General features: G+C 44.3%; 2 protein-coding genes across 5 annotated transcripts in view; one reads left to right on the forward strand and one right to left on the reverse strand.

Annotated features, from left to right (window-relative positions):
• The first annotated feature begins 436 nt into the window (after positions 1-436).
• Positions 437-11,869, forward strand: lpl2a (lipoprotein lipase 2 a). 4 transcript variants are annotated; one of them, XM_088622495.1, is made up of 11 exons: positions 437-571; positions 1,204-1,354; positions 3,140-3,327; positions 4,303-4,482; positions 5,108-5,219; positions 5,635-5,868; positions 7,444-7,686; positions 8,025-8,145; positions 8,622-8,840; positions 9,161-9,256; positions 9,770-11,869. In XM_088622495.1, exons 2-11 carry the CDS (start codon positions 1,255-1,257, stop codon positions 9,786-9,788), a joined length of 1,512 nt encoding a protein of 503 aa, XP_088478621.1. In that variant the 5' UTR covers positions 437-571; positions 1,204-1,254; the 3' UTR covers positions 9,789-11,869. The 4 variants fall into 4 exon arrangements, 3 of the variants coding, with proteins under 3 accessions (XP_088478621.1, XP_088478623.1, XP_088478624.1); XM_088622497.1 differs by lacking the exon at positions 437-571 and adding an exon at positions 590-773; XR_015930899.1 differs by lacking the exon at positions 437-571 and having other exon boundaries at positions 792-1,354; positions 9,161-9,326.
• LOC148639116 (disintegrin and metalloproteinase domain-containing protein 10) overlaps positions 10,119-25,862 on the reverse strand; it is a 38,400-nt gene continuing 22,656 nt past the window's right edge. Inside the window, exons 9-15 of the mRNA XM_088622494.1 lie at positions 18,321-18,484; positions 16,843-17,014; positions 16,222-16,366; positions 14,731-14,914; positions 13,949-14,048; positions 13,243-13,463; positions 10,119-12,927 (exon numbers count right to left, since the gene is read on the reverse strand). Of these exons, the coding sequence (XP_088478620.1) occupies positions 12,826-12,927; positions 13,243-13,463; positions 13,949-14,048; positions 14,731-14,914; positions 16,222-16,366; positions 16,843-17,014; positions 18,321-18,484 (1,088 nt within the window). The 3' untranslated portion in view covers positions 10,119-12,825. The remainder of the gene's footprint in view (positions 12,928-13,242; positions 13,464-13,948; positions 14,049-14,730; positions 14,915-16,221; positions 16,367-16,842; positions 17,015-18,320; positions 18,485-25,862) is intronic.

Below are 25,862 nucleotides of genomic sequence, written 5' to 3' on the forward strand. Positions count from 1 at the left end.
GGTAAAGTTGCCCCACTTACAATTGTTTTCCAACACATGTTAATCACTGCAGTACGCTGTCAAGTTATACAATGCAAAGATGTGAAGAGCAGGCAGCCAGACGGTTTTTAGAACTGTTTTCACAGAGACCTACTGAACCATCTTTCACCCACTACTAATATTAAAGGGCTGGACACCCTCATTTAAAAAAAAACCCACAGGAAATATATTATTTCTAAACCTGTGCAAAACAAGTGAAAGTGTAAACTGGGAATCAGTATTTGAGCTCTTTCCAGACTGAGATAAAAAAAATATATATATAGCAAAACCATTTTCAGACACATCTCAATCTGTTTAAGCATTTGAAATGGGTTGAAATCTGAGCGGGCGCATGCTCTGTTTGTGAGGTCCTCACTTTCGAAAGTGTGATCTTCTCTTCCCCTCCTGCATACAGTATGACCCGCCAGTGAGATGCTGTGAGCTCTGTAGCAGCCCAGCTGGGTCTCCAGAGGAGAACATTCTCACATGGCTTTTAGTCACACTGATAACGGACCTGAACGGCTCTGGAAGCTAAAATGAAACAGTAGTCAAGGTGGGAGGTGTGACGTTTGGAATGCAGTACTAATAACCTACAGTATTTGGGCAAAAGGAGCACAGCACCTCAAGTATGAGAAAGTAGGAGCACATATGGGCTGATGCCTTACTGCTTTCAATAACTAAAGCTCGTTGGTCTTATACTAATCCTGGTTTAATGCAATTCTTGAGGGAAAAGACGTGATAGTACAGTTAATAAGGTAATGCATGAACTGTTCTCTGGCTATTGCTGTTTACTGTAATTGGCCATTGCATGAGTTTGTTTTCAGATTGTATCTAAATATCCTGGAAGCGAAGAAAAACGTTGCAGCTCCTCGGCTGCAGTTCTCCACAGTAAACCGGCGGGTGTCCCACTCGCCGAGATGCCAGAATAATCGCATTACATGCTGAAAGCTTTTTACAGCATCTGCCGGCAGCAGCCCCACAGTCCCACCCGTCCGCACCGACCAATGGGATGGGTCACCTTGCCGTGCGGGCGAGAGGTGCCTATTTAAGAAGTGAACTGTATGAGCTCTCTCTCAGTTAAAACAGCCCGGCTCATTATCTCAATCAAAGGAAAGAGGGCCAAAAATTAATTACCGGATTAATAATTCTTCTTCTGTTAACTATTTCTCCGCAACAAACGTCAAGACAGACCATCCAGCACTGAAACCCCGTCCAGACTTTGTGCATTTGGAAGAGATGAAAAAGCAGAAATGCTGCTACTTTCTTGTGTTTCTGCTGGGTGTTACCGTATTCCCCACGAGCTCTAGTATGAGAGCTGATGTCCTCGGGCTTCTTGGTAAGTTACCGGCTCTGCGCGATTTTACGTTGTGCTTTGTGTTGACTAAAAGCTTGCTTGTATTGACGCGATGTTAAAATAATTAACTTTTAAATCGCTCACTTGCGCATTGTCGCCGCTGTGTGGCAGTTTATAACTCTTAGCGATTTGTCTAGAATGAACGTTAGAGCGTTCGGGTATAAATATTCACCGGATTTAAACGTGTAAATACGTTGGTTTAGCTGTTGTTTTTTTATGGCTAAGACTCTGGAGTCTAGATCATTCTCTTCCATGGTAGATAATAATAAACTCCACCATGATGGCCCGGTTGAAAGAATGTGATTGAGATGTGTTGCCAAAGGTGAGCCAAGTCCCCCTTTAAGGAAACTGAATGGATCACGGAAATATACTGTACACGCCCCTGGAGCGCTGGTGACCTATAGCAGATGACCCAGTACTATTTCTCGTTAAACTGACCCCTGCCAAGACAGAGGTGTTCTTTTGAAGACGGTCATGACAGTCTATTTGTATACTGACATCCCGTTCAGCACATTCGTCGGAAACTGGGTGACGCTATACTGTATGTCTCTCTTGGCCAGGAATACTGCAGGAAAGCTAAGTGCTCCACTTGGCACGACACTAGTCGAGCCTGACAAACAACAGATCTCGATATAAACGCCTTGAGTACCGTCTCTGATTCCTACTGTCAGACGAGAACAAAGCTATTGCCTTCAAGCTGCCCTGACATGCAAATACGGTCTGGCTCACAGTCCTTACAAAGCGAAGCCCCGTAATGTTTGTGCAGCGCTTTTTTCTACAACTCGTGCGCATCCAACTGTGTCTCAACTGAAAGGCTTCTAGGACAATTCCAGTGTGATCAAACGTGTGAATGGGATCAAGCAAGATGAGGAATGAATTCTTCTTCTCGTGTATTTGGCGTTTTTGAAAACGCATTATTGTTCTAGTTCGGGATATCCATTCATCCATCTTCTATCTAACGGCTTCTTCCAATAGTTTGATGGGCGCAAGGGCACAGCCAGGTACAGGGCGCCAGTCCAATGCAGGGCACACACACACCAGGGCCAGTTCTCCCAGAAGTTAATCAACATAAGTGTTTTTGGACTGTAGGAGGAAACTGGAGCACCCAGAGGAAACCCACACGAACACAGGCGGAACATTAAAACGCCACGCAAATCTGGAACTGAACTCAGAGCCCCAACACCGTTAGGTTGCATTGCATGGATTAATAGCTTAGGGTTGCACAGTGGCACAAGTGATTAGCATTGCTGCCCTCCTGTGCGGGGCCCTGGGTTCACGTCCAGACCTGTGTGGTTTGTAAATGTGCATGGCATTTCCTCTGGCGGTTCTAGCTCCAGCCTACAGTCTAAGGAAATACTGGTAAGTTAATTGGCGTCTGGGAAAACTATTTGTGTCTGCGTGCCCTGCCCTGTAATGGACTGGCACCCTGTTGCTTGCCAGGATGGTTGGATTAACATCTTCACATTAAATATCAGAGGTTGGACTGTCCACGCTACCATGCATATAACCTGTTATATGGCTTTAAAATGGTGGCTATACCTAATTTTCACAAGGTAATGAGCACAACAACCTACAATTTGGTGAAAAAGAAGTATACCGAGAATAGAAATAGAAATCTGTTAGCACTGAGGTCTCCATGGTATTCTCTGGAGCCGTTCCGCTTTGTTAAACTATACGTCGTCTGCACGGGTCTTTCCCACAGTAATAATACCCTGAACTGTATAATGGCACGTTACCATTTTCGCCGCACTCACGTTTCCTGCGCAGACAACTCCTTGGAGCCTCAAGAGCACGCAGCAGACCCCTCCGACTCTGCCCTCACCAGGTTCTCCCTCCGCAAACCCAGCGACCCCGAAGACGATGTCTGTTACGTCGGCCCCAGCAAACCAGACTCCCTCAGCGCCTGCAGCTTCAACCACACATCCAAAACCTTCCTGATTATACACGGCTGGACGGTAAGGGGGTTAGCAAATCCGACAATTAACAAAGAACGGTCGTTAATGGAACAAACAGTATGTATACACATATTAAGGATTTTAAGGCTGGTCGTTTTCTTCCTCACCATTATTTCCAAACTTGTAAAGGGTAAGGAATCCCACTACAAATAAATAATAACTATTGCATTAAGTGGCACAGTGGTCTGGTCCAGTAGTTAACGCTGCCATCTTGCATCCTAGATTCATTTCTGGATTGGGGATCCTTTGGGGTGGAGTTTGCATGTTTTCCCTGTGTTCACGGGGGGTTTTGCAGAGGCAGTGCAGTGGTCACCGTTGCTGCCTCGCATCGCTGGGGTCGCTGGGGTCGCTGGGTTCAATTACCAGGGTGCTGTCTCTGTGGAGTTTGTATGTGTTCCCTGTGTTCATGAGTTCAAGTCAGGTGCTCCAGTTTCCCCCCACAGTCCAAAGACATGCTGGGAGGCTAACTGGCTTCTGGTTTTAGTTTTGTTTTCCTACTGAAAATGAAGTCCTGACCGATACCCCTTTTCCCAACAAATTACTGACCGGGTTTGCTGCGTGGCTCTTGCAATATTTTGGTGACGCAATTTTGAATGCTATTGAAAAAGCAGTCTAGAGCCAGCATCACAGCTGAGAACAGTGCCAACCAGTGCAGTAGCAATGGTCTCTGCTATTAACCTACTCAGTTTGGATCATTGACTGTTTATTTTACTACATATATTTTCTTTCTTATCTGTGTTATTTGAAATGTTCCTTATTTGTTAATGTGCTCATGCGGTGTTAAATGTATCACGTCTTTTCCTACCTGAAAAGCACATTTCCTATCCGGGACAAAAAAGTATTGACCAAAACTGCAGCAGTACTGTGCATGTCAAGTACTATTTGTTCATTTGTCGGCGGTGAGGACACAGTGCGTGTTGAAAAAGGGCTGAGACGGGGTTTGCTGCAACACCATTGTGGTTTAACCCTCTGCAGGTCAGCGGAATGTTTGAGGGCTGGGTAGCCAAGCTGGTGTCAGCCCTGTATGAAAGAGAGCGCGATGCCAACGTGATAGTGGTGGATTGGCTGAGCATGGCACACAACCACTACCCCATAGCAGCGAAGAAGACCAAGCTGGTGGGACAAGACATCGGCCGGTTCCTCGACTGGCTGGAGGTGAGCCTGAAAGCAAGACGTTACTGCCATGTCAGATCAGGGGTTTTGTCGCAACCCGATGGACAGACCAAGCGTTTGTACAGCAGCTTCTGATTGCCACTCCTGTTTAGCTGAGTAATTGTTTTTTTGGCGTTTGCACTGCTGTCACGGATCTCACTAATCAGACACAAGCCCAGGCTACTTCCCACAAACGCTGACACACAACCTAATTACCCAACCACATCCCTCGCCCTGCACCACAGCTCCGGACAACCACTACTTAAGGGGTCCTCACCTGCACTCCCAGCTTAGTATTGAGATAAACCTCACCAAGCTCCCTTCTCTAAACCTACTTGACCCACGCTTGCTCTCGACCGTGATTACCGGCTACGCGACTTGCCTAAGTAAACCCAGCGTTTTGCTCAACTTTATTTTTTTTTCCCTCTCTCCTTGATTTTCGGCTAGTAGCGCATAGGGACCAACTATTTCCAACAACTGCCATGCCATCATTGCAATAACACACTGACAATTCAAGACAGAGGGACAAGTTGAGGAAAAAACCGAGCGGAGACATTTAATTATAACAGATTGGTCTCCTATGTTTCACATTGTGTTATAATCCTTGTTACTTTCTTTATGTTTGCAGGAGGAAGTGAATTTCCCCCTTGACAAGGTTCACCTTATTGGCTACAGCCTGGGTGCCCATGTGGCAGGATTTGCAGGAAGCCACGCCTCCAGTAAAGTGGGGAGAATAACTGGTAAGCGCGCCCTGTTTGTGAGAAGACCAGGCAGCCAGCAGATTGGGGGGCTCTGCCTGGGGCTATAAGGTGGTCATATTCGTGATGAAACACTGTGCCCATGGCACTGGTGCAGACACAGCAGAGCACGTCAGGGTGGGGAAAAGTCCTTCCTACGAGGCAGTCAAGCTTTTAGTCTAGAAACCCATTGGCTCCAATCAGTGCTGCGCAGGTCTAGAACCTTCAGTCTAGAAGCCCACTGGCTGCAATCAGTGCTGTGCAGGTCTAGAACCTTCAGTCTAGGAGCCGATTGGCTGCAATCAGTGCTGTGCAGGTCTAGAACCTTCAGTCTAGGAGCCGATTGGCTGCAATCAGTGCTGTGTTGGTCCAGAACTTTGGGTCAGCAATCCTATCTTATGCAATCTGTGCCGTACAGGTCTGGACCCAGCTGGTCCCAACTTTGAGGGAGCCCAAGCCCACGGGCGGCTTTCCCCGGACGACGCCCACTTCGTCGACGTCCTGCACACCTTCACCCGCGGTTCCCTGGGCCTGAGCATTGGCATCCAGCAGCCCGTCGGCCACGTCGATATTTACCCCAACGGAGGCATCTCCCAGCCAGGGTGCAGCCTTCGCAGAGCTCTGGAGAAGATCACAGCCAACGGCTTGTTCGGTGAGTTCAAGGTCGTTCCTAAGCCAGGGCTTGTTCCTCAAGCCACTCACTCACACATTTATTATAAAACCAAAGTTCTTTTCCATTTCGATGTTTGATTACTTGAAAAAAGGTGAAGTCCCATTCTTACAGCATTACAGAAAAACAACAGCTACAGTATGTAGAGCAAGCAAGTACTTTTTCAAAGAATGTACAGCGATAATGACAATTATTAATCAAAAATGAGTGTAATTTCATCCAAACTATTAAAACACAAAAAGAAATGCACTATCCTGGTCTCAGCTCACCTTGAAAGTCAGGCAGCTTTCCAAACCTGGCTGGGAGATCTGCAGTCTATCCTTAAAAGGACAAAAGCATATTCTGACAATCGACACAAAGCAGAACCCTCTGCCTTATGGACAACAGTTAAATAATCCATAGCAGCCAGTGGGTATATAATATTGCTAGTTAACATGCTCATTTAATGAACCAATTTTTGCCAATCAGTCCCTTGTCTGAGTGTCAATGTTTCGGCTCTTATTCAAACAATCATATGGTTCAGATGTTTGAAAACAAACAGCCCTGGCCAAAATCTCTAATGAAACTCCACTTATGCATAGACACCACCTACAGTACCACATTCTAAGTACAGTCATCCACTAGGAAAGTCATACTCCCACAACAAACGAGAGCAGTTAAATATCAATGCCTTGTTTTTCCCAAGATGTGATGCAGGAGTTGAAACTTTTTTTCTACCTCAATGTTATTAAATAGACCTACTTTGGTCCAAACAAAATTATAAATAAAGCTTGCGTGTTATATGAAAGTGAACATCTTAAGGTAAAACACTGTCACGTACCGTACAAAGAGAAAAACTTGTTTTTCTTTTGACATTTCCCCACTCTGTCAGTTTAAGAGGTGTGCTCCTTTTTGAAGAATCCCTGCATTGCTTTGGCATAAACACCTTTTAAAGAGATCTCATGGTGAAAAAAGGATAACAGAGTCAAATAGGTTGTCTGTTTAATTCTCCCTATTGTACACACTCCTGCCACCCATTTTCCACCTGGTTATATCTTAATTAATATTGGGTAGCCCTGGTTTACTGATAATGTGGGTCTGTGAAACCGTTGGTTAACAATGACAAAACAAGGGAGGCATGATGGTGCAGTGGTGAGGACTGCTGCCTCACAGCACTGGGGCCCTGGGTTCAATTGCGGAACTGGGATGCTATCTGGGTGGAATTTGCATGTTCTCCCCATGTACTCAGTACAGGCCACCCACAGTCCACAGATATGCTGGTAGAGTAATTGGCTTCTGGAAAATTGGCTCTGTGATGGACTGGCATCCCACCCAGAGTGTGTCTGCCCTGCGATGGACTGGTGTCCTGTCCAGAGAGTATCCTGCTTTATGCCCATTGCTTTTTTCGGGATTGGGTCCGGCTCCCTGCATCCTTGAATTGGATGAAGCAGTTAGAAAATGGGTGGATGGCTTGTCGATAAAACTCTCCTCACACTCCTTGGTGAATCCTTGGGGTGTTCTGCTCTCTCACCGGTTTCCTGGCGCTAATGGCCGCCTCTCTGCTCTTCGTGCGCCCAGGCGTGTCCGACGTGGTGAAGTGCCAGCACGAGAGGTCGATCCACCTCTTCATCGACTCTCTGCTTCACGAGCGCGAGGCTGGCCAGGCCTACCGCTGCAGCAGCGCGGACGTGTTCAACCGCGGCTTCTGTCTCAGCTGCCGCAGGAACCGCTGCAACGCGGTGGGCTACGGCGCCAGCCGGGTCCGCCACCGGCGCAGCACCAAGATGTACACCAGAACCCGGGCAGACATGCCGTTCAGAGGTACCGAGCGAGAAGGATGTCCTCTCTTCTCTTCGCTGGCCTGGACAGCTATCGCAAGAGTTGTCTCAAAACCGCTGCAAGGCTTTTATTACATTAATTTAGGTCCTCCTTTCACTGGCTTTAATTAAATTTAGATTTACCCTTTGTTTGGTGTTTTGATGATCAAAAGAAGCTGAGAGCAGAATATCTTCAATTTTTATAGATTCATAGTAATACTGATGTAACAGATTTAGTTGCACTTGGCAAAGAGTTCATCCTGTTGCTTTGGATTTAGGAAATTTTGCTCATTTCCACTATGCTGGCGGGTTGCTAGTTGCTCTTCCTTCTTTCCTCTTCAGTCTATCACTACCAGCTGAAGATCCACCTCCTCAACACAGCAAAGCGATCAGAGATCAAGCCCTTATTCACCGTCTCTCTGTACGGAACCAAAAACGATGCCGAAAATCTTCACCTCAGCACGTAAGTGTTTCCAGTGACCGAGAGCACCACACCTGCTGTTCAGAGTGGTGTGTTTTTCTGAAACCAGCTGCACAGCCATGATGTTGTTGCTGGTAAAGAAACAGCCTCACAGGTTCCCTGGATCGATGACTAACCAAATGAGCTAGCTGTGCCAAAAATGCTTTCTGTCATCTGTAACTTTTCTTATTTTCTTAACTACCCACAAGATACCATTTTCAGTCTTAAAAGGCAACCGAATTAAACTGTTACACGGCATTCCTCGCATAAGTAAAGAAGCTTCCCTTTCCTGAGATTAGAGCTCATAATCTAATCAGCAAGAACGTGCAGCACACAACTGGTATCAATCGCAGAATGAGAAATGAATCTGTCCACCCACCTTGCTCCCTATCAGCCTGGAAGGGTTACTAGACATCTGGAGTTGCGTGCAAAGTTTTGCAGTTGTCTCAGTGCTTACCTGGGGTCCACGTCTGTCACAGGGAGAAGCTTTCTCCCAACAAGACTCACTCTTTCCTGCTGGTGACGGAGGTGGACATCGGCGATCTGCTGATGCTGACACTCAGATGGGAGCCCTCCAACAGCTGGTCTCCATCCTCCCTGGTGAGGGCCGTGTCATCCTGGTGGTCCAGCAAAAAGCCCGCGGGCTCCAGCATGGAGATCCGAAAGGTCCAGGTCAAAGCCGGGGAATCACAGAAAAAGTAAGCAAGGCCCGAATCCACGTGTTTATGCTCCTCAGATTTTAGGTCAGCAAGCAGGGAAAGACTTGTACCAGGAAGGCAATACTCCAGCATAAAAAGATTTGATGGACAAGTGGGCTTATTGTTAAAACTGGGATTGGGGGATTGGGGCCGCATACTTTACCTGGCTTTCTGCTTCCTGGCTGCACTCGTTCAGAAAGTACAAGATGAAGCGCTTGGGCACCTAGTAATGCAATGTAGGAGGGGGCCCTGGATAACTCTTTGCGGGTACAAACAAAACAAATTAAAACGGGTCGTCCCATGTGACTGTTTCGTTTCAGGATGGCTTTCTGTGCTAAAGATGTCCGCACGCTGGCTCCTTCCCAGGAGATCACTTTTGTCAAGTGCCAAGATGAATGGAACTCGGGGTCAAAAAGGTGATTTTCGAAACTGTGCGGTCCCGCGGAGGAATGGTTATAGATGCCTGTGCACATACTGCGCTGCCAGGTATGCTTGATAGACCTTCATTTTGAAGTCTAATTTCAGAAAGTCCTTGATGCAGATATGCTTAATTCAAAAAGGCATGGTTACAGTGCATTTCATAATCAATGGCCAAATTTGCCCTTTACCAATCATGGCCTCCTAATAAACCCCATCCATAAACTGGCTTCATTACTCTATTCTCCTCCCCACTGAGAGCTGGTGTGTGGGGGGAGTGTACTGGCGCACTCTGGCTGCCGTCACATCATCCAGGTGGGGGTTACACATTGGGGGTGGTGGAGGGGATCCCCATTACCTGTAAAGCGCTTTGAGTCGAGTGTTCAGAAAAGCACTATATAAGTGTGAGGAATTCATTAAAAATGAATACATCCTTATCATAAACATAAAGTATGAATTTTTTTGGAAGACTGTCTTATCATATTAAATCATGGTTGTTATTATCATTGCAGGAACACAGAAAAGACATGAGGAAACAGAGCTGTGTGGATCATTCCATTCCCCTGTTCTGAAAACGCACTTAGCAATAAGCTGTAGCCAGCCTTAACTATTGTTTGTTATGTAAGAAAAAAAGCTATTTATTTGTATATATTGTACAAAGGTCCATGTCAACTACTACTGTATGTAAATAATCTGTTGTATTTTGCAATGGTACTTAAAGACAATTCTCAGATATTGCATATGGATATTTTTATACATATAGCCACCCAAAGAGTCTGTTCTTATGCAAGGTTTTCTGTGGTTTTGAGATTTAATATACAGAAAAAGGAGACTTGAATCATAAGGCACTGATCATGAGAGTTTCTTAAATATTTTTATATTACAAAAAATCGCAAACTACCTGCTCAAGAGTTATGAACTGTGAAGGTCCACTGGGTTTTCTAATAGTAAAAACAAAAATGACAAAACTACAGCAACAAAAGGGGATCTTTCTTGAAATAGGCAGCAAATAGCTTCCCAAATAGTTTTTCATTTTAAGTCAGTCATGTTAGTAGTTGGACTGGCATCCATTCAGGGTGAACCTGCCTTGTGCCCGTTGCTTGCTCCAACACAAATTGGTGTAAAAGTGGTTAGAGAATGGATGGATGTTTGTAGTTGTTCCCCTTTAAAATTTAAAATGAAAGACAGAATAAAAAAGCCTGCCTTTAACATGTGAATGGATTAGGTCTCATTAGAAAAAAAATCACCTTACTAGATGAGACATGAACAGCAGTACACTTTCTGTTTCTAAATTAGAAAGCACTTACAGTACAAATGTGTTTCATTTTGTGCTGTAGGGAGTTTTTATAAAGTGCTTTAAAATACTTGACTCTGTTACAAGTGCATAGCTTTCCATTATTCATGCACTGTAGTTTATCTGCATAGACAATCCTGAAAGTCTAATTTGCTGCTTTTAGAAAAGACCCAGAACAATCAGGTGACCTGTGCACATTCATAGACACAATTTACTATCAGTGTTTCAGGCACCAGTGCAAGTCGAGGAACTAGAGTTCTGACACTCCAAATGATAATAGCACAGACCAAAAGGTGTTTCCTGTTTTGTCTTCAATTGTCTCTTTTTCCTAGGTCAACTGGATCGAACAGCTTGAATGCTTGTTGTATCTGTCCATTTATTCTCCAAATTAACTGCTTAGTATTTTATGAAGATCAGCATACTCTCTTTTGACATGACACGTCATGTGTTTTGGATCATGAAGAGTTCAAGTTCAAATCATTGATTATTCTTCACTTGTTATTTAAATAGTTCAGATTTCAGTTGTGGTGGGTTGATTTCTTGTTACCACTAGCTGGAATGGAAGAATGGAAGATAACTTCAATACTTTAATAATTCATTATTGACTACATATATAATATAAATTTAAATAAATTAATAATTACTTTAATAACTGGAAGAGCACTGTATTCATCTGTTGTTTGCGTTATGCGCCCTTAAGGACAAAAAAAAATTAATAATCAAAACAAATATATTTATTTGAAGTGGGCAGAAGGTGTAAAAACTATCCAATGGCACCAGAGAGTTAATTATTAACTGTTATTGTGAAAAGAGAAGAAAATAATCAAATGGAAAATAAATGGTTAATGTTTAATAAACCTTATCTCAGTTTATAATGTATCAGTTTAATAATGAATAGAACTGAGCTTCCTGCATATGTTTGCACATGTATTATTCTCAGTATTTGAGAGGGATGCATCTAAGTTCTGATTTTTTCATCTTTTTTGCCATTCCAACTCTACACTTGTGTTGGAATAGCAGGAAAGATCAGAAGTACTTTTGATCACTGGTGCTTGTAGAGATTTATTTATTTTAGCAGTGTTGTTACAGATTGTACTGCAAGGTCCCAGATGGCCAGTGCAACACTAGAATTTTAACATGTTTATACTGTGTTCATATTGATGTAAAATTGAGAGTGATCGCGTCGACCATTTATGTATATATGTTTTGTTTATAAGGGGGTGGGTTTCACAGACTAGTAAGAAAAACAAAACCTGCTTTTGTAGCCTCACTGTATATAACTACACATGTGTTTAAAATAAAATACATCCTAATGATTGTCCAGGCTAAGAGTCTCCTTTAGTAATATAAGAAAAAATACACAACAACACTTTTCACAAGTGTACAACAAGGAAATATTCTCAGGTCAGTAAGGACAACAGGGAAAAAATGCCTTTTCCCTTTTGGCCACAGTGCTGACAGATAAGTTCAAGGTTTTGTCTCAATGCACACCTGCGTCTGCTGACAAGGTGCCTCTTTACAGCCTGAGGTAATTCTTTCAATGTCTCACAGATTACAGAGGCCAGCCACAGTGTTACCAAAGCAACATAGATTAAACTTAAAGGGCGAAACCCTTCCTTTCGGTGGATACTCTCCCTCCCCTTAATTGCTAAAGCATGTTCCCCATTAGATGTACAACTATCAATGTTTATACTCTGCAGTTCAAGGAAAGTGGAAGGCTTTTGCTAAAACTTCACATTGTATCGACCTGCATTAGACACAAAAGTCAGGTGTCTTTGTGCTACATGGCCCATTCAAGGAAATTTCACACCATGCTAGTGCAGAGCTTTCCATCAGAATCACAACTCATTATGTTTCTGGCCTTCTTTTTTCAAGATGTTTGATTTATAAAGCACTACATTTTTAAGAAACTGGGCATCGGGGCTATTCTGATGCTAGAGGAATAGTCAAATTTGTCCCGAGGTGTTGAAGATGGCTGTGACTGAGCGGTCAGTCAGAACCCTCTATGCATTCTGAATGTGCTTGTACACTGCTTTCATTAGATTTGTTGTCCATTGATCACAGTAATACTTCCATTATTCTGGTTGATTTAGAACACAAACACTTCTGGGCAAATAACTCCACAGGCCCTGATGTTGGGCCAATTTGTTGACAAGTAAAAGAAATACGAAGCAACAAAACAGTACACTGGGAAAAACACAGAGGAAGACTGGTTTTCTCCTTTCAGTGTTTAGGATTGACGTGCGTGTGGTGAGAAAGAGAAGAAGAATGAGCTCAGTCCTGTCCTGAAGGCTGGCGTCTCCCGAACAAGAACACAGTGCTGGCCATCATGGCAGACAGCGTCAGGATAGCCAGGAGAATGCCCCACCAATGTGCCTACAGAATCGAGACAGGGAAGTTAGGATTCAGCAGACAGTACCAGCTATAAGTGGGAAATTGGAAATCCTGAGGTTGAATGCAGATAAATCACCTTTCCTGTGATGAATAACACCTTTCAATATCAGGTTTTCACCATAGACCTTGTACCCGCCACTTAACTGGGCTTAACACTCTCAAACTGCACTAAATGCCATGAACAAAGCTAGAGTGCAAAACCAAGAATCCCAGTGAGCTTTTTAAAAGAACTACAAACCAGTAAGTGGAAGCGAACCACCCACCCAGCTAGAAGAGCCAACCCCCAGAAGAACTTGCCTTCATCCATTCTGCCAGGTCATCAAACTCATTGAGGTGGAGGAAGGAGTTCTTCAGCCGGGCAATAGGTCCATCCGCATCCAGCAGGCGACACACGTTGAATCTGTCGCAGTAGCCCTGCTTGCCGGAGCAGGGGGTGCCGGGCAGCAGGGCTAGGCGCGCGCCGCTGAAATACTGGGACAGCACGGATGACGTGGTGCTCGCACAGGTTTCTGGCTTGCCTGCACAGAAACACACAACTGCATAAGAATGGGGGTCTTGCATGGTACATCTTTCAGGTTGGCGGTGTGCTCTAAGAGAATGCAGATGTAAGGAACTATGGGAATACATTACCCAGATGTTTTGTAATGCTGATATTATATCAGTTCTGCATTTTCCATAGATAAACTCTTAGATATTATATAAATCAAGTGGCTTATATAGAATATAGAAACAGAGGGTGCAAAGCAGAACCAGGCACTGGAAAAAAACTACCGGATGCACACAAACACAAAAACAGCTCAGACACACAATTTAGAGAGACCAGTTAACCTAGCCAGCTGGTTAGGCTCCTTCTTAAACGGAAAGTCATTGCGAAGGTACTGGTATCTTCATGAGATGGAAGCTGTTTAACCATCCAGATTCTTTAATCACACACCTCAGTCAGATGCAGAGGAGCCTCCCGCTCTGTGGGAAATTTAACACGCTAAGAGGGTCTGTCCCATACCTGGCTGTTGGCAGCACAGATAGCACTTTTCACTCATGGAGTTCCCAAGACAGTCACACTGCTCCAGGCCATACTTCACACACAGCGACCGGCCACACTCCTGAAGAGAGGAAACACAGCATGACCACCCCACTCTGACGACACTTACATCAGCAGCACTTTAGTTCACAGTGCCGGATAAGGGTGTTACTACCAAATAATATTATGGCAGCAATTCTACAGCGTTAATCGTAACATACCTGGTATTGGTTGATAAAATACACAAAGCAACTGCATGGTTCATTCTGTGTTTAATATTATGCTAATAATTCAGTTTTACTGAATTAAAACACTTTTCTACTCTTTCATTGTAAGTTCTGTTCTCTTTTCAAACACCTGACCAGATTCTACAGGAGAGATGGACACTTCCAATCTTCTGTGTCACAGCCTCTTGTCCTTATTAATGGAACTAATTGTTTGAACAACAGGTCAAATCATTGGGTTTTGAAGTGTAAATCACAAGCTAATTTAAACGTCCCTGTTAAATCATGCAGGGATCTGGCCTTTGAGGACTAGAGTTGCCCTATATCAGAAGTACTGAGTTCAGTATTATCTTGAGTTCTGCAAGGCTGTCAAAACACCGTATTTCTGGTTGTGGCTTATACTCACGGACAGCTTATATGAAGGTAAATACAGTCTTACCCTGCTGCACATTCCTATGCTACATGCTAAAAGTGTGCAGAAAGGGCTAAAGAACTATTCCCTTGGCAGGTGTTTTTGTAGGTGAGTTTGTGGGCACCCACCCCCTTGGTACAGACGCGTGTTCCCCGGCCGCAGACGGTGGTGTTGGGCTTGGAGGCGGGGGTGGGGCAGGCGGCAGCGGATCCAGAGCAGGAGATTGCCAGCTGGCACTCGGACTCCTCCTTGCAGACCACTCCAGGGGGCCTGAGGACACACTGGGAGCTGCAGCAGGGCCCTTGACTGGGGCTGGAGGCACAGGGGGCATCAGTAACGTTAAGCTGGGCAAGAGCTCTTCTCTTCTGGCACTTTCAGCCCACCCACGACATCATCCTGTGACCCCAATGGCAGGTGGTTTACGTTCCAGCTGAGGTATTGAGTCTTTATATGATCCCCAGATTTAACTCACTAAACAAGTTGTCATTTGTTTCAGATCTGCAAATGAAAGAGATTCTAAAATTCACATGTTCAAATATTCCTATGCGCCGACTATAATTTGCCAGGAGCAGAACGCGGTTAGTTTGTGGTTTATTAACTGAATGAAGGGTTCAATCCAGCTGGAATGAAAACAAGAGGAGGTCTAGGAAGCTCTGATCTAGAATTTTGGTCACTGTCATGTCCTTTGCTTCATGTTCCTTTAGTATTTTTTGCTCGTGTAAGAGACAACTAGGTGGGAAAAGGATGGCAGTTCATGTCAGAACCACAGTCCTCAGAGAGCTGTGGTGAACGACCTGCCATCCTCAGTCACCTTACCCACTGGTGGAAGACAATTGGTCGGGTGACCGTGTTTGTTGTGGTTTTGTTTTTCATTGTTTTTCCTTTGCTGTGTGTAAGCAAAAGAGGATTAATTTAACTTTTAATAATAATTCCTTACACTTACAAAGCACTTTTCTGGACTCTCCACTCAAGGTGCTTTACAAGTTATGGGGACTCCCCAACACTACCACCAGTGTGTAGCCCCCACGTGGATGTTGCAACGGCAGCCATAGTGCGCCAGTACGCTCCCCACACACCAGCTCTCAGTGGGGAGGAGAGCAGAGTGATGAAGCCAATCAATAGATGGGGAAATGTGGCCTGGACACTGGGGTTAACACCACTTTTTGTTTCAGGAAATGCCCTGGGATTTTTAATGACCATGGACAGTCAGGACGTTGGTTTTAAGTCTCATCTGAAGGACAGCGCCTTTTTACAATATAGTGTCCCCATCACTTTACTGGGGCATTAGGACCCACAAAGATTGCAGGGTGAGCGCCCCCCTGCTGGCTCCACCAACACCTCTTCGAGCAGAAGCCCTAGCTTCCCCAAGTGGTCTCCCATCCAGGTACTGGCCAGGCTCACACCGCTGAGCTTCACTGGGCTGCCAGTTGTGAGTTGCAGGGTGATGAAGCTGCTGGCTATAAAAAGGTCAACGTTACAGCACCCTGCTCCCAGCTGTACCACACTCAGAGCTAGCTCAGGATCGGCAAAACAGCTCCTCATGTACGAATTGTGTGTCTGCAATGACTGTTTTGTACTGAACCCAAAGGACGAGACCACTGGGAGCAGGTAGCTGGCACCTGCATTGCTTGTGAGGCTTGAGCTTGCATTGGATGGTCCGTGGCTGGTTGGCACTGTAGCAACAGGGGTCGCTGTCGTTGTGACCCACATCACACTCTTCCCCTTCCTCTGCTATCTGGTTCCCACAGATGGGCTGGTCAATCACTGCAGAGATGAGTTACACAAAGGCAATGCAGCAGTGGTGACACTCATTTCAGAACTAAGATAAGGTATTGCTTTGAATCAGAAATCCAAAACTACAGTTGTTTTTTCCAATTCACACCCTAATTTGGAAGAGCTGCTAACTCCCTCACCGGAGAAGCCAAAGCTTTTCACATTATAAAATTTCCCGATTCTTCAAGGTCATCATGAGGTTTAACGCCCTAGTCAGTGTTTGAATAAATTCATTTTTTATCAGTTTTCCAAACTGATGTTTTTGTTCATTTTCTGGAATGCACTCACGTCAAGGACTTTCACATGATAACTTTCAGGAAACTTACTGATGACTTATTCAAGCCCTGCATTCAGTTTTCTTATGACAGTAATGGCCTTCCTGATAAGTGGTTTACAGGATGTCTATATCTGATTACCCAAAAATCCCACGTCTCTTGCCATCCTCAATGACACAGCTGTCACCTTACCTACGAAGCACTGGTCCTTCTTGGCTCTCAGGAGTTTGCTAATGAGCTGAATGCTGCAGGGTGAGAACTTTTCATTATTCTCCTGTCTGTCATTAGACGCTTGTGGGAACATCAAATATCTTCCTTTTCCATCGAGGGAGCCTAGTTCCCCACAGTTGGACCCCTCATCGTGCTGAAACACAAGTTATAGTAACAGCTTCACAGACAGTAACACCCCCGTTAAAGAAGGTTGTACTGAGCATTTTCCTGTGGGCGTCTTCAGGACCAGCAGAGAATCAGGAACCTAGGGACACTGGGAAAAGTGGGAACTAAGAGGATATGGATTTCAGACTGAAATAAGAAACCCCTCGTTCTTCTGAAAGAATTTCTGATTTGAGAGGATCTGAAACAGAAAGCCCAGCTATGTTTTTAAAGCTGTTCTCTAGAAACAGATGGACAGAAACCTCCTCTCCTTTCCTTGATAGAAGATGAAGGACCTGATTAAACGCATAGCTTTAATTGGATTGGATTATTTAATTAACAAAATGTAACCCTCCCCTAATGAGCTAATGAGCATCATCGACTCTTTTGTTTTCACTTTGTCATTATTTTGTCAAACAAAAATAAATTTGCAAGATCACAAAGCAATCAGCTCTGTGGAAATGGTATTCTAACACCCGGCATTAATTTGCAGTCATTTTTCCTCGACACAGTCTCTATAATCATTCATTAGACAGACACCTCACGTCCTCCACGTGACATTAAGAACAGCTGTGAGGGTTTGGTGGCCAATTAAGGGTGATTTCAAAGGACAGGAATCTATTAATACTGGAAAGCTTAGCATAGATTTTAAACGTAACATGTAAGGTGCAACTGGCCCAGTCTCTCTCCACTGAAGACGACAAATGCCACATGGACAGTGACATAAACAAAGTGTACTGTCAGTGTATCCAGGACATCAGGTAAGGATTGAAGCACTATTGATTTATAAAGGACTACTAAAAGGCAGGTGATACAGGCACAGCAGAACAGACGTGGTTGTTTGTTTTAAGCATGAGAGATCACTGACTCAGGATCCACTGCCAGCTGAATGACGGGGAACATCAGAGATGGAAATACATGAGAAGCATTAGGGGAAAGGTCAGTGGTAACTCACAAGGAGCAGCAGCACCGATGGGGACAGACTGATTGAAACTACCATCCCCATGTAGGGACTGGGGAAACAGCGATGCAGGAGGTCTGTCATTAGCATTAGAAAACCTGCTGCCAAGCTTCACTGCAAAGCAGTTATTATCAAGAAGAGTGCTGACCTCAGAGCCATGAGCCAAACAAGCTCTCTCTGAAAACAGCAGTGCAAAGGGAAACAACAGAAGTCTTTTAATACAAAAAGGCTAGAAAAGATAACTCGGTGCTTTACATGAAAAGTGCAGGGAAAACCTTGCTGTTCACACCTTTTCTCCTTGCAGGCTCCAAATACAAATAGTAAGTAGTGTACTCACCGGCGCGCCCAGGCTGTGGCCCAGCTCGTGGGCTATGGTGAAGTGCACCATCCTTGCAGGAAGATACTGTCCGTAGTTCTGCAGTGTGATCAGGCCTGTGTTCAGGGATGCAGAGGAGCCGTCTTTGAACTTGGCATACTTGGAACATATTCCCCCTGAGTTCCCTGAAGAAAACAGACCTCCAGCAGCTTAGAGACAGAACTGTCTTCGTTGCCCATAATAATAAATATTTTGGCATATACTGTATATTGCTTTCTATCCTAAAGGGGACCTACATCATCCTCCACAGACTGTGCCCCCACCTGGGTGAGGTGCTGCAGCTGTTCTGCACCAGCTGTCCCATTGCACAGCAAGTCAGGTAGAGGAGTGAGACATTGCTTCACCAGCTGAATTGAGGTAGGTTGCACTGTGAAAGCCCCGAGGAGAATTCAACCAGGAGACCAGGGTTAACAACCTAGACTTTCAGAATCATGGGTTCAGTCAGAACCTTGCTTTCATGTCTCATCCAGTGTTTGGAACCTTCTATAGCACAGTGTCACTGGTCACCATACTGGGATATTATTTCCACCAATACCACTTACACCAGTAACCTGCGTTTCTTTGAGATCTCCCAATCCCAGTACCAAGCAAGCCCAACCTGTGAGATCTGATGAGATTGTGCTGTAAATTGGCCATGCTGTTGTCATAAAAGGTGAACAGCAAAGCTGTCAAGCTGAAATTCAACTCAGAAATGAGAGCAGCCCAAAAGCATGGATAAGCACAGCAATGGCTTCCAAATCCATTTCGTGTTTTACTCTGTTGATCCCAGCCAACGAATCTTCAATACAGTTAGACAGTGACATAGCCTCTCCAGCGTGTCAAGGCTTGATCCCTATATTATTATTTTGAGAAAATGCTGTGTTTTCTGTTTAAATACACCAGTGGTGAGGATGAGAGAGCCCACATTGTTAGATACATATGGTTAGGAGCAATCTGTTCTCCCCAGGAGAGCTAGTCACAAAGCAGGGGTCTAATGCCTGGAACGCCTTGCAGTGCTGGGGCCCTGGGTTCAGCTCCTGGGGTGCAGTCTGCGCAGAGTCTGTATGTTCTGCCCGTGTTCATGTGGGTTTTCTCTGGGTGCTCCAGTTTCCTCCCACAGTCCAGAGACATACTGGCGGGCTTCTGGGAAAACTGGCCCTGGAACTGAGCTGGAACCCTGAGGCTTACTGTAGTGCTTTAGAATGGGCTTTCACCACCCTCCCCCTCACTTTCACAGTCACCTCCCTTGGGATTTTCTATATTTTCTTTTTTGATTAATACAAAAAATGAGTCTTCTAGCGGGAGTAGAAGCCATGAGTGAGCACCTTTGTCTTCTTGGCTCAAGTTACTGTAGGTGGTCTCCTGTCTCCACTGGCAGACGAGTCATTTTCAGTCAAAAGACAACCACCCACATACACACACTCCCCCCCACCACCATCAGACGGCATGGAGTTTCACAGGAACAGAGCTACATCAGCACATTTTTTTTGTTAAGTAATACAGTAACAGATTAACTTGTTCACATTGACTAAGTATCTCTTGTAAAACTGAAAAAAACACAGAACAATATACAAGTTACAGACTCCCCCACAGAAGAAGGCCAGCAACAAAGCACTTTCCTGCGCATGCAGGTCAAATCAAAGCACAATCTGAGCTAAATCAGCTGTTTTTTTTTATATAACAAATTTCTTAAAAGGCTAATCCAACTCAGAAAGCAGTTTTCTATGTATTCTATGCAGGCAGGACAGGAGATAGACAAAAAAACTCACTGAGACCGCAACAAATCTGGTATCTGTCATATCAGTAAAAAGCAGCCTGTCTCAGACACTGAAATCCATGAAGGATATTTTTCCAGCATAGTATTACAGCAATATTGTTGCAGAAATCTGAGATTTGAGTCATTTATCTCCCCCAACAAATTTCTACAGCTCTCTGAAGAACAGGAATACAAACTACCCCTATCTTTGTAAAACCACATAAAAGCAGATGGAAAGCCATAACAAAATCATAGCTGTTTTAATTAAGGACTGGGGCTATTTCTTCTTCAGCAACAGCACTGGCTTCAGTTCAAAACCCTGTTCCAACCAGCCTTGCCTGCTCCCTATGGAAACACGGCGCGAACTCGAGCAGTGTTATATAATGTGACAGCCCTGATATCTACCAGTGATAAATAGACCGCCTTCTTTACACATGAAGTCATTCCCAGAATTCTGGCTGTGCAGGGGATGAAGTGAGAACACTGTGGAGAAAGTCGTATGTTTAGTTTTCCTTTGAGGTGTTCATTGCTCTTCAAAGCACAGAGTTTGGTTAAGTGCAGGTGTGGCGGACTGGAGCCTATCCCACCTCCAAATACACGTCACACCCTTATTGATCTTCCTGGAGGTGGGTCAGGGATGGGAAGAGAATGGGGAGTGGGCCCTAGGCCTGACTATAACCTTTCCTATGTTCTTATCGGGGGCACCTGCACCTCTTTACCCAAAGGGTTGTGGGAGCATGGAACAAGCTACCCAGGCCATGTTGTTGATGAATTCCTGAACTGGACTGGGCTAGATGGGACAAATGACCCCCTCTAGTCATCACGCATGGCTGAACTGCCTTGGCAGTGACAACCAGTTCTAAAACCTGGCGCAATGGTGTGGTTAATTAGGTTTTGTTCAGTGTGTGTTAGAGTATCAACCAACTAACAGATTCGGAAGGGATACAATCGCAAGCTTTGGCTTCCCAGAAGGGGCAAATCCCTCCTAAATACCTGTATAATTTCTCAATTTTACCATTTCTGACAGGGACTGTAAACATAACTACATAAACTGGGGTGATCCCACTACAACTGAAGGACCTGGTATGCTTAATTAGGTAGAAAAGCAACCAACGTTCCTTCAATATTTTACTCACAGAAACAGAAAATAACCTTTTCACATTTTCACATGTACTTATTCACTCATTCATTTATGCTTTTATGAAAAATTACAGTACTTCCACTGTGACCAATGAAAAAATAAGTGCATTCCATTCTTCAAAACAAACTTTAAAATTACTTAACTTTATCACATTATGATTATCCACTGTATATATAGTTCTTTATAATCTTAATAAACCTCAATTGTGGCAGACGCCATGAGGACTTTACTTGATGTTGGAAACCCCTTGGTCATTTTAACGAGTGACTTAATTGCACTTATTAAAACTTGTTGAAGAGGGAGAAATGAAGGAGCGCTCTCTGTGACAAAAGCCTCTATTCATTATGTGCCTGAAGTTTTTTTTGGCAGGCCTGGTTTCAAAGCTTTAAAACATCATAGTCTTGTTTGGGTTCTCGAACTGGTGCGATTTAGAGAAGGGCACATCACAATACAGTCATTAAACAAGTGTTGAGTTTTTCTAATTGGGAACTGGTGCACAGCGATTACTGGGCTGATCTACAGGTTTCATAGAGTGCAATACCACAGATCTAAACCTAACAGTGTACTACAAACACACCTGTTTGCCACGACTTCAGAATACAGTGCAACCCAATTCAATTGACCCGCAAAAGCTACTGCCTCAGGCTAGGCTTTGTGTCACTTTAGAGATATGTGAATTAAACCCAGATTCCCTTGCATTCAGATATTTTTAAGTCCTCCTTTATGGCTGTGAGCATCAAAGCAAACCAGGCAGAAAAGGAACTGTATTAAGATTCCCCTCACATACATCTGAAGAGCACGCATTCAATTCAGTCTGCTGGTGCAAGAGGCTGCACTTATTTGCAACATGTTGGGTGAAGGTTTGAGGTCTGCACATGCACATTCTTGTTCAGCTTAACTGTGTTCTTTTGAAAAGCAAGAAGTGCCGCCACGTATCTTTAATATGAGGCCAGCCGTGCTGCAGAACCCCTGGTTACACTGAAACAGAACTTATTCATCCACGGATCTCTAAAGGGTACAAACCTGTCTTTCTTACTGCAGTTTGCCTGACTACAATGGAGTTTTCCATCCATCAGGGACACTACTCACACTTTCCCTTGTAACCTCTCCCAGATTCCATGCCTCTCAGCTTGCTGTGCTATTTTATCAGGGTGATCTTGATCTTGGCTCGCAGCTTGTCCAGGCACAGAGTACTGTTACACAGACCTCCTTAGTTCAGTTCAAGACCACTGTTCAGGAATTCATACTCAGACACAATGTGAAAGACAAAAGGAAAGAGAAGAATGGACCACTTTTTTCTTGAATAATGCTTTAAAAATAAAAATAAAAATCTAAAAGCAGCAAAATTACAATTGCAACCACCAGAACTCTTTTTTTAGTGTAAGCTTTAACAAAGAGTGCCTCAGACAAAGTCTAAGGGCCAAAGAATCTTGTCTAAAGGGCAGTTAGGAAAGCCATAATGTTTCACTCAGTAGTTAGCCAATGACCTGCTCTGCTCTTGCGCTATTTAGTCCCCTAGATGTTTTCCCTTGAGTCCATTAGTGAAGCAATTTCTCACTCCTTCACCGATCTGCTGTGTAGTGTGACTGCTGGTTCAGAATGGGCTCTGCCCACACCAGTGGTGGAAGACGTGGGTCCCATCTGATAGGGGAAGATCTCTGGGCTCATTTAGTTCGGAAGGCTCTGTAGAAAATTCGAATTATGACTATTGCTACGTCACAACAATCACATGTCATCTGGGTACGAAAGTTCTAGTGCCGCGATGTTTATTTATAAAAACCTTGCAAACCTTTCACTGAAAGACTGAAGGATTTGCAGGCATGTGCTTATTACCAATCTCTAAACATCCCTGAAGCTGTGACAACACCCTAAGAAATCAAGTAAAATCAATCAGCCTGCCGTGATCTGAAAAGTGAGGCAACAAGCAATGACTTGGGCCTTAGATGAAACTTTGGTGACAATGTTAAAGAGCTCATGTTGCACAACCAGACACGCTATATTTAATAGTGGTGCTGGTTCAGAGCCCAGGCCTTTACTAGTGCTTGCATGCTGAGCATTCTTATGGCCATCACATGCTTCGCCATAAGCCAGTCAAAGTCAAGGCAATGTCACACACACACTTCAGTCCCACTGTGTGTGTGTGTAAACTCATGTGAGCCCTCACCATGGCAACATGGCCTGTGTCTCAGGGCTGGGAATGTGACCATTTAGGTCCTTGTGCACAAAGCTGCAAGGGAACCTTCAGTAAGGGGGCGGCTAGTTTGTTGCTCTGTCACGTGCAGGCTTAGAGTCTCCCTCACACACCCTCCTGGGACAGCCAATTGGGCAGGACCGTCCGACAACATGGTGCTTTCAGCAAAGAGGCCTGGCCTGGTTATGGGCAGTGGCCTGAGAGAGGGGGAGACAAAAAAAGACCAAAAACAGAGGCCGCTTTGTAAACAGACCTGTGAAATTTCTCCCGTCATTAAAATTCAAGCGTGAGGCCTAATGTGCTGTCATTTTAGACAAAGCCACTATTATGAGTCCAACTCTGGTAATCATGTTCGCCTTCGTTAGCCCTGTCTGGAGCTCCAAAACACAACACCATGGTAGTGCTGGTGATAGAGATCTTGAGGAAAAAAAGCCTTGAATTGACCATTCGAAGGTAAACCAAAAAATGTTTCCCACTGCAAAGCACCTAAGATACGAAACAGGAGTGCTCCTGATTGTCATAAAGTATTAGGCAGAAAGAAGACAAAAGCTTTCTGAGATCAGGTATGACAAAGTGTGCAAAATACAAATATGATCGACGTTTTAACCTTTGAATTCTGTGACATCTGCGCACTCATTTTTCTTCACCCTCGAGTCTGTTCTTTAAAATGTGCATATTTAATTCAGATAATCTTTCAATTTCTTTTATTTGGCAACACAATTAGCTCCTACATCCTCTGTGTTGGCTTCTGACATCTGAATGCATGCATGTCTTCTCTGCTCAAATCTGCTGTTTTCAATCAGAAAGAAGATACAAACCCTGGTTACAAAGCCAGGAATGAACCAGAAAATCTTGAGCATCTCCCATTTAGAATACAAAACAATTACAGAGATACATGTACACTGTGAAAAGCCAATATAATGAACGTGTCATTTAAAGCACTTTAATAACACCTAAATCAACAACTTCCATTTTGGTGGAATCCTAATGTATATACAGCAGCCTGTTAGAACAAAGGCTATGTTTTGGAGCCATTCCCAGTTGGCATTCCCACAGATGAAGGGGAAATACCTTATTGGTTGCAGTTAAGCACTGAAAATAAGCACTGAAACAAGGTTTTCCCAGAGGAACTTCCTTTTACAACAGAGAGAAGTTTAAATGAAGGTTCAGTGCAGCCCCCTTCTACAAGACACGCCTTGAGTGAGAGTCCTCTTAACCATAGAGACCCTGGGTTCAGTTCCAGACTGGTGGTGCTGTCTGCGTGGAGTTGGTATGTTCTCTCCGTGTGTGCGTGGGTTTCCTCCAGGTGCTCTGGTTTCCACCCACAGTCCAAAGACATACTGGTAGGTTGACTGGCTTCTGGGAATTCGGCCCTGGTGCGTATGCATGTCTGTGCCTGTTTGTGCGTCATACGATGTCCCATCCAGGGTGTATCTTGCCTTGTGTGCATTGCTTGCTAGCTTCCCTGCAATGCTGAATTGGATGAAACAGTTGGAAAGTGGATGGATGGATGTTTTGGTGAATTATGGCCTCCTGTCTCAACGACACCTGTATTAGAGGTGTCCAACAGATCTTGTTCAGGACTGATAAAGAAATCTATGAAGTAAACACCCTCTCTTTCTCATTTAGCATTGCCTTACGGAAAGTCTGTCATTATTTCAGATGAGCAGTTTGGGGCTCCAATATCTCTCTCAGGCCCTTTTCTAGAAATCAGGATGTGAAGTAAAAGAGAAAACCAACAGAACTGGCCCTATTCCATCACTTGCTGGGAAGTAAGTTTCCAGATTGTTTTGGAAATTGTCTTGAAATCACATTAATAGACCCTTCAGCGACGCAGGGGGGGGCTAAGTTATGATCAGACGCTTGGAACAGGACAGCTGCTGGAAAGGATGCAGTGCCTGGACAGGCTAAGCTGCTCTCTTTCTCATTTCCTGCATTTTTTGGATGTCTACAAAAAACGGCTGAGCTCTCCATAAAGAAAATGAAAGGAAACCAAATAAAGACATAGGGCCCCTTATACTAGTTATGGAATCACAATAATAAAAAACAAATACATTACTTAAAGGAGTTATGAAAACAACACTGTATTATAAACCTCTGTGAATATTGAATGGCAGTGAAGTTGTTATAATAAATTGGTTGACCTTAAGGACACATTGCCTGGGGGTTAGTTAGATACTTTATTGTCCACTGCTGTGGAAATGTGTCTTCGGTACATTCTGTGCCTGCTTCAGCCTTGGGACTTGTTGAAAGGAAGGGCAGGACAAGCACTACAATCGGTTTGCCTGAGGTGAAGCACAGGGGTGAATAAGCTTCACCAGAGGATTGCCAAGTGATTTATTACTCCAGAATAAACATGCCACCGTGACCATTGTAATCATAGCTACGAACAGAGGCCCTGGCAGCTGAAAACAAAGCATTGACCCTACTGCCCTG

Source organism: Lepisosteus platostomus, chromosome 27 (genome assembly GCF_059453375.1).
Source record: "Lepisosteus platostomus isolate fLepPlt1 chromosome 27, fLepPlt1.hap1, whole genome shotgun sequence".
Classification (NCBI taxonomy): domain Eukaryota; kingdom Metazoa; phylum Chordata; class Actinopteri; order Semionotiformes; family Lepisosteidae; genus Lepisosteus; species Lepisosteus platostomus.

Bases quoted from the DNA above. Each gene is read 5' to 3' on its own strand.
- lpl2a (XM_088622495.1), top strand. From the start codon at position 1,255: ATGAAAAAGCAGAAATGCTGCTACTTTCTTGTGTTTCTGCTGGGTGTT. The intron at 4,483-5,107 runs GTGAGCCTGAAA...TTATGTTTGCAG, and splicing joins GGTTCCTCGACTGGCTGGAG to GAGGAAGTGAATTTCCCCCT. The intron at 8,841-9,160 runs GTAAGCAAGGCC...GTTTCGTTTCAG, and splicing joins GCCGGGGAATCACAGAAAAA to GATGGCTTTCTGTGCTAAAG.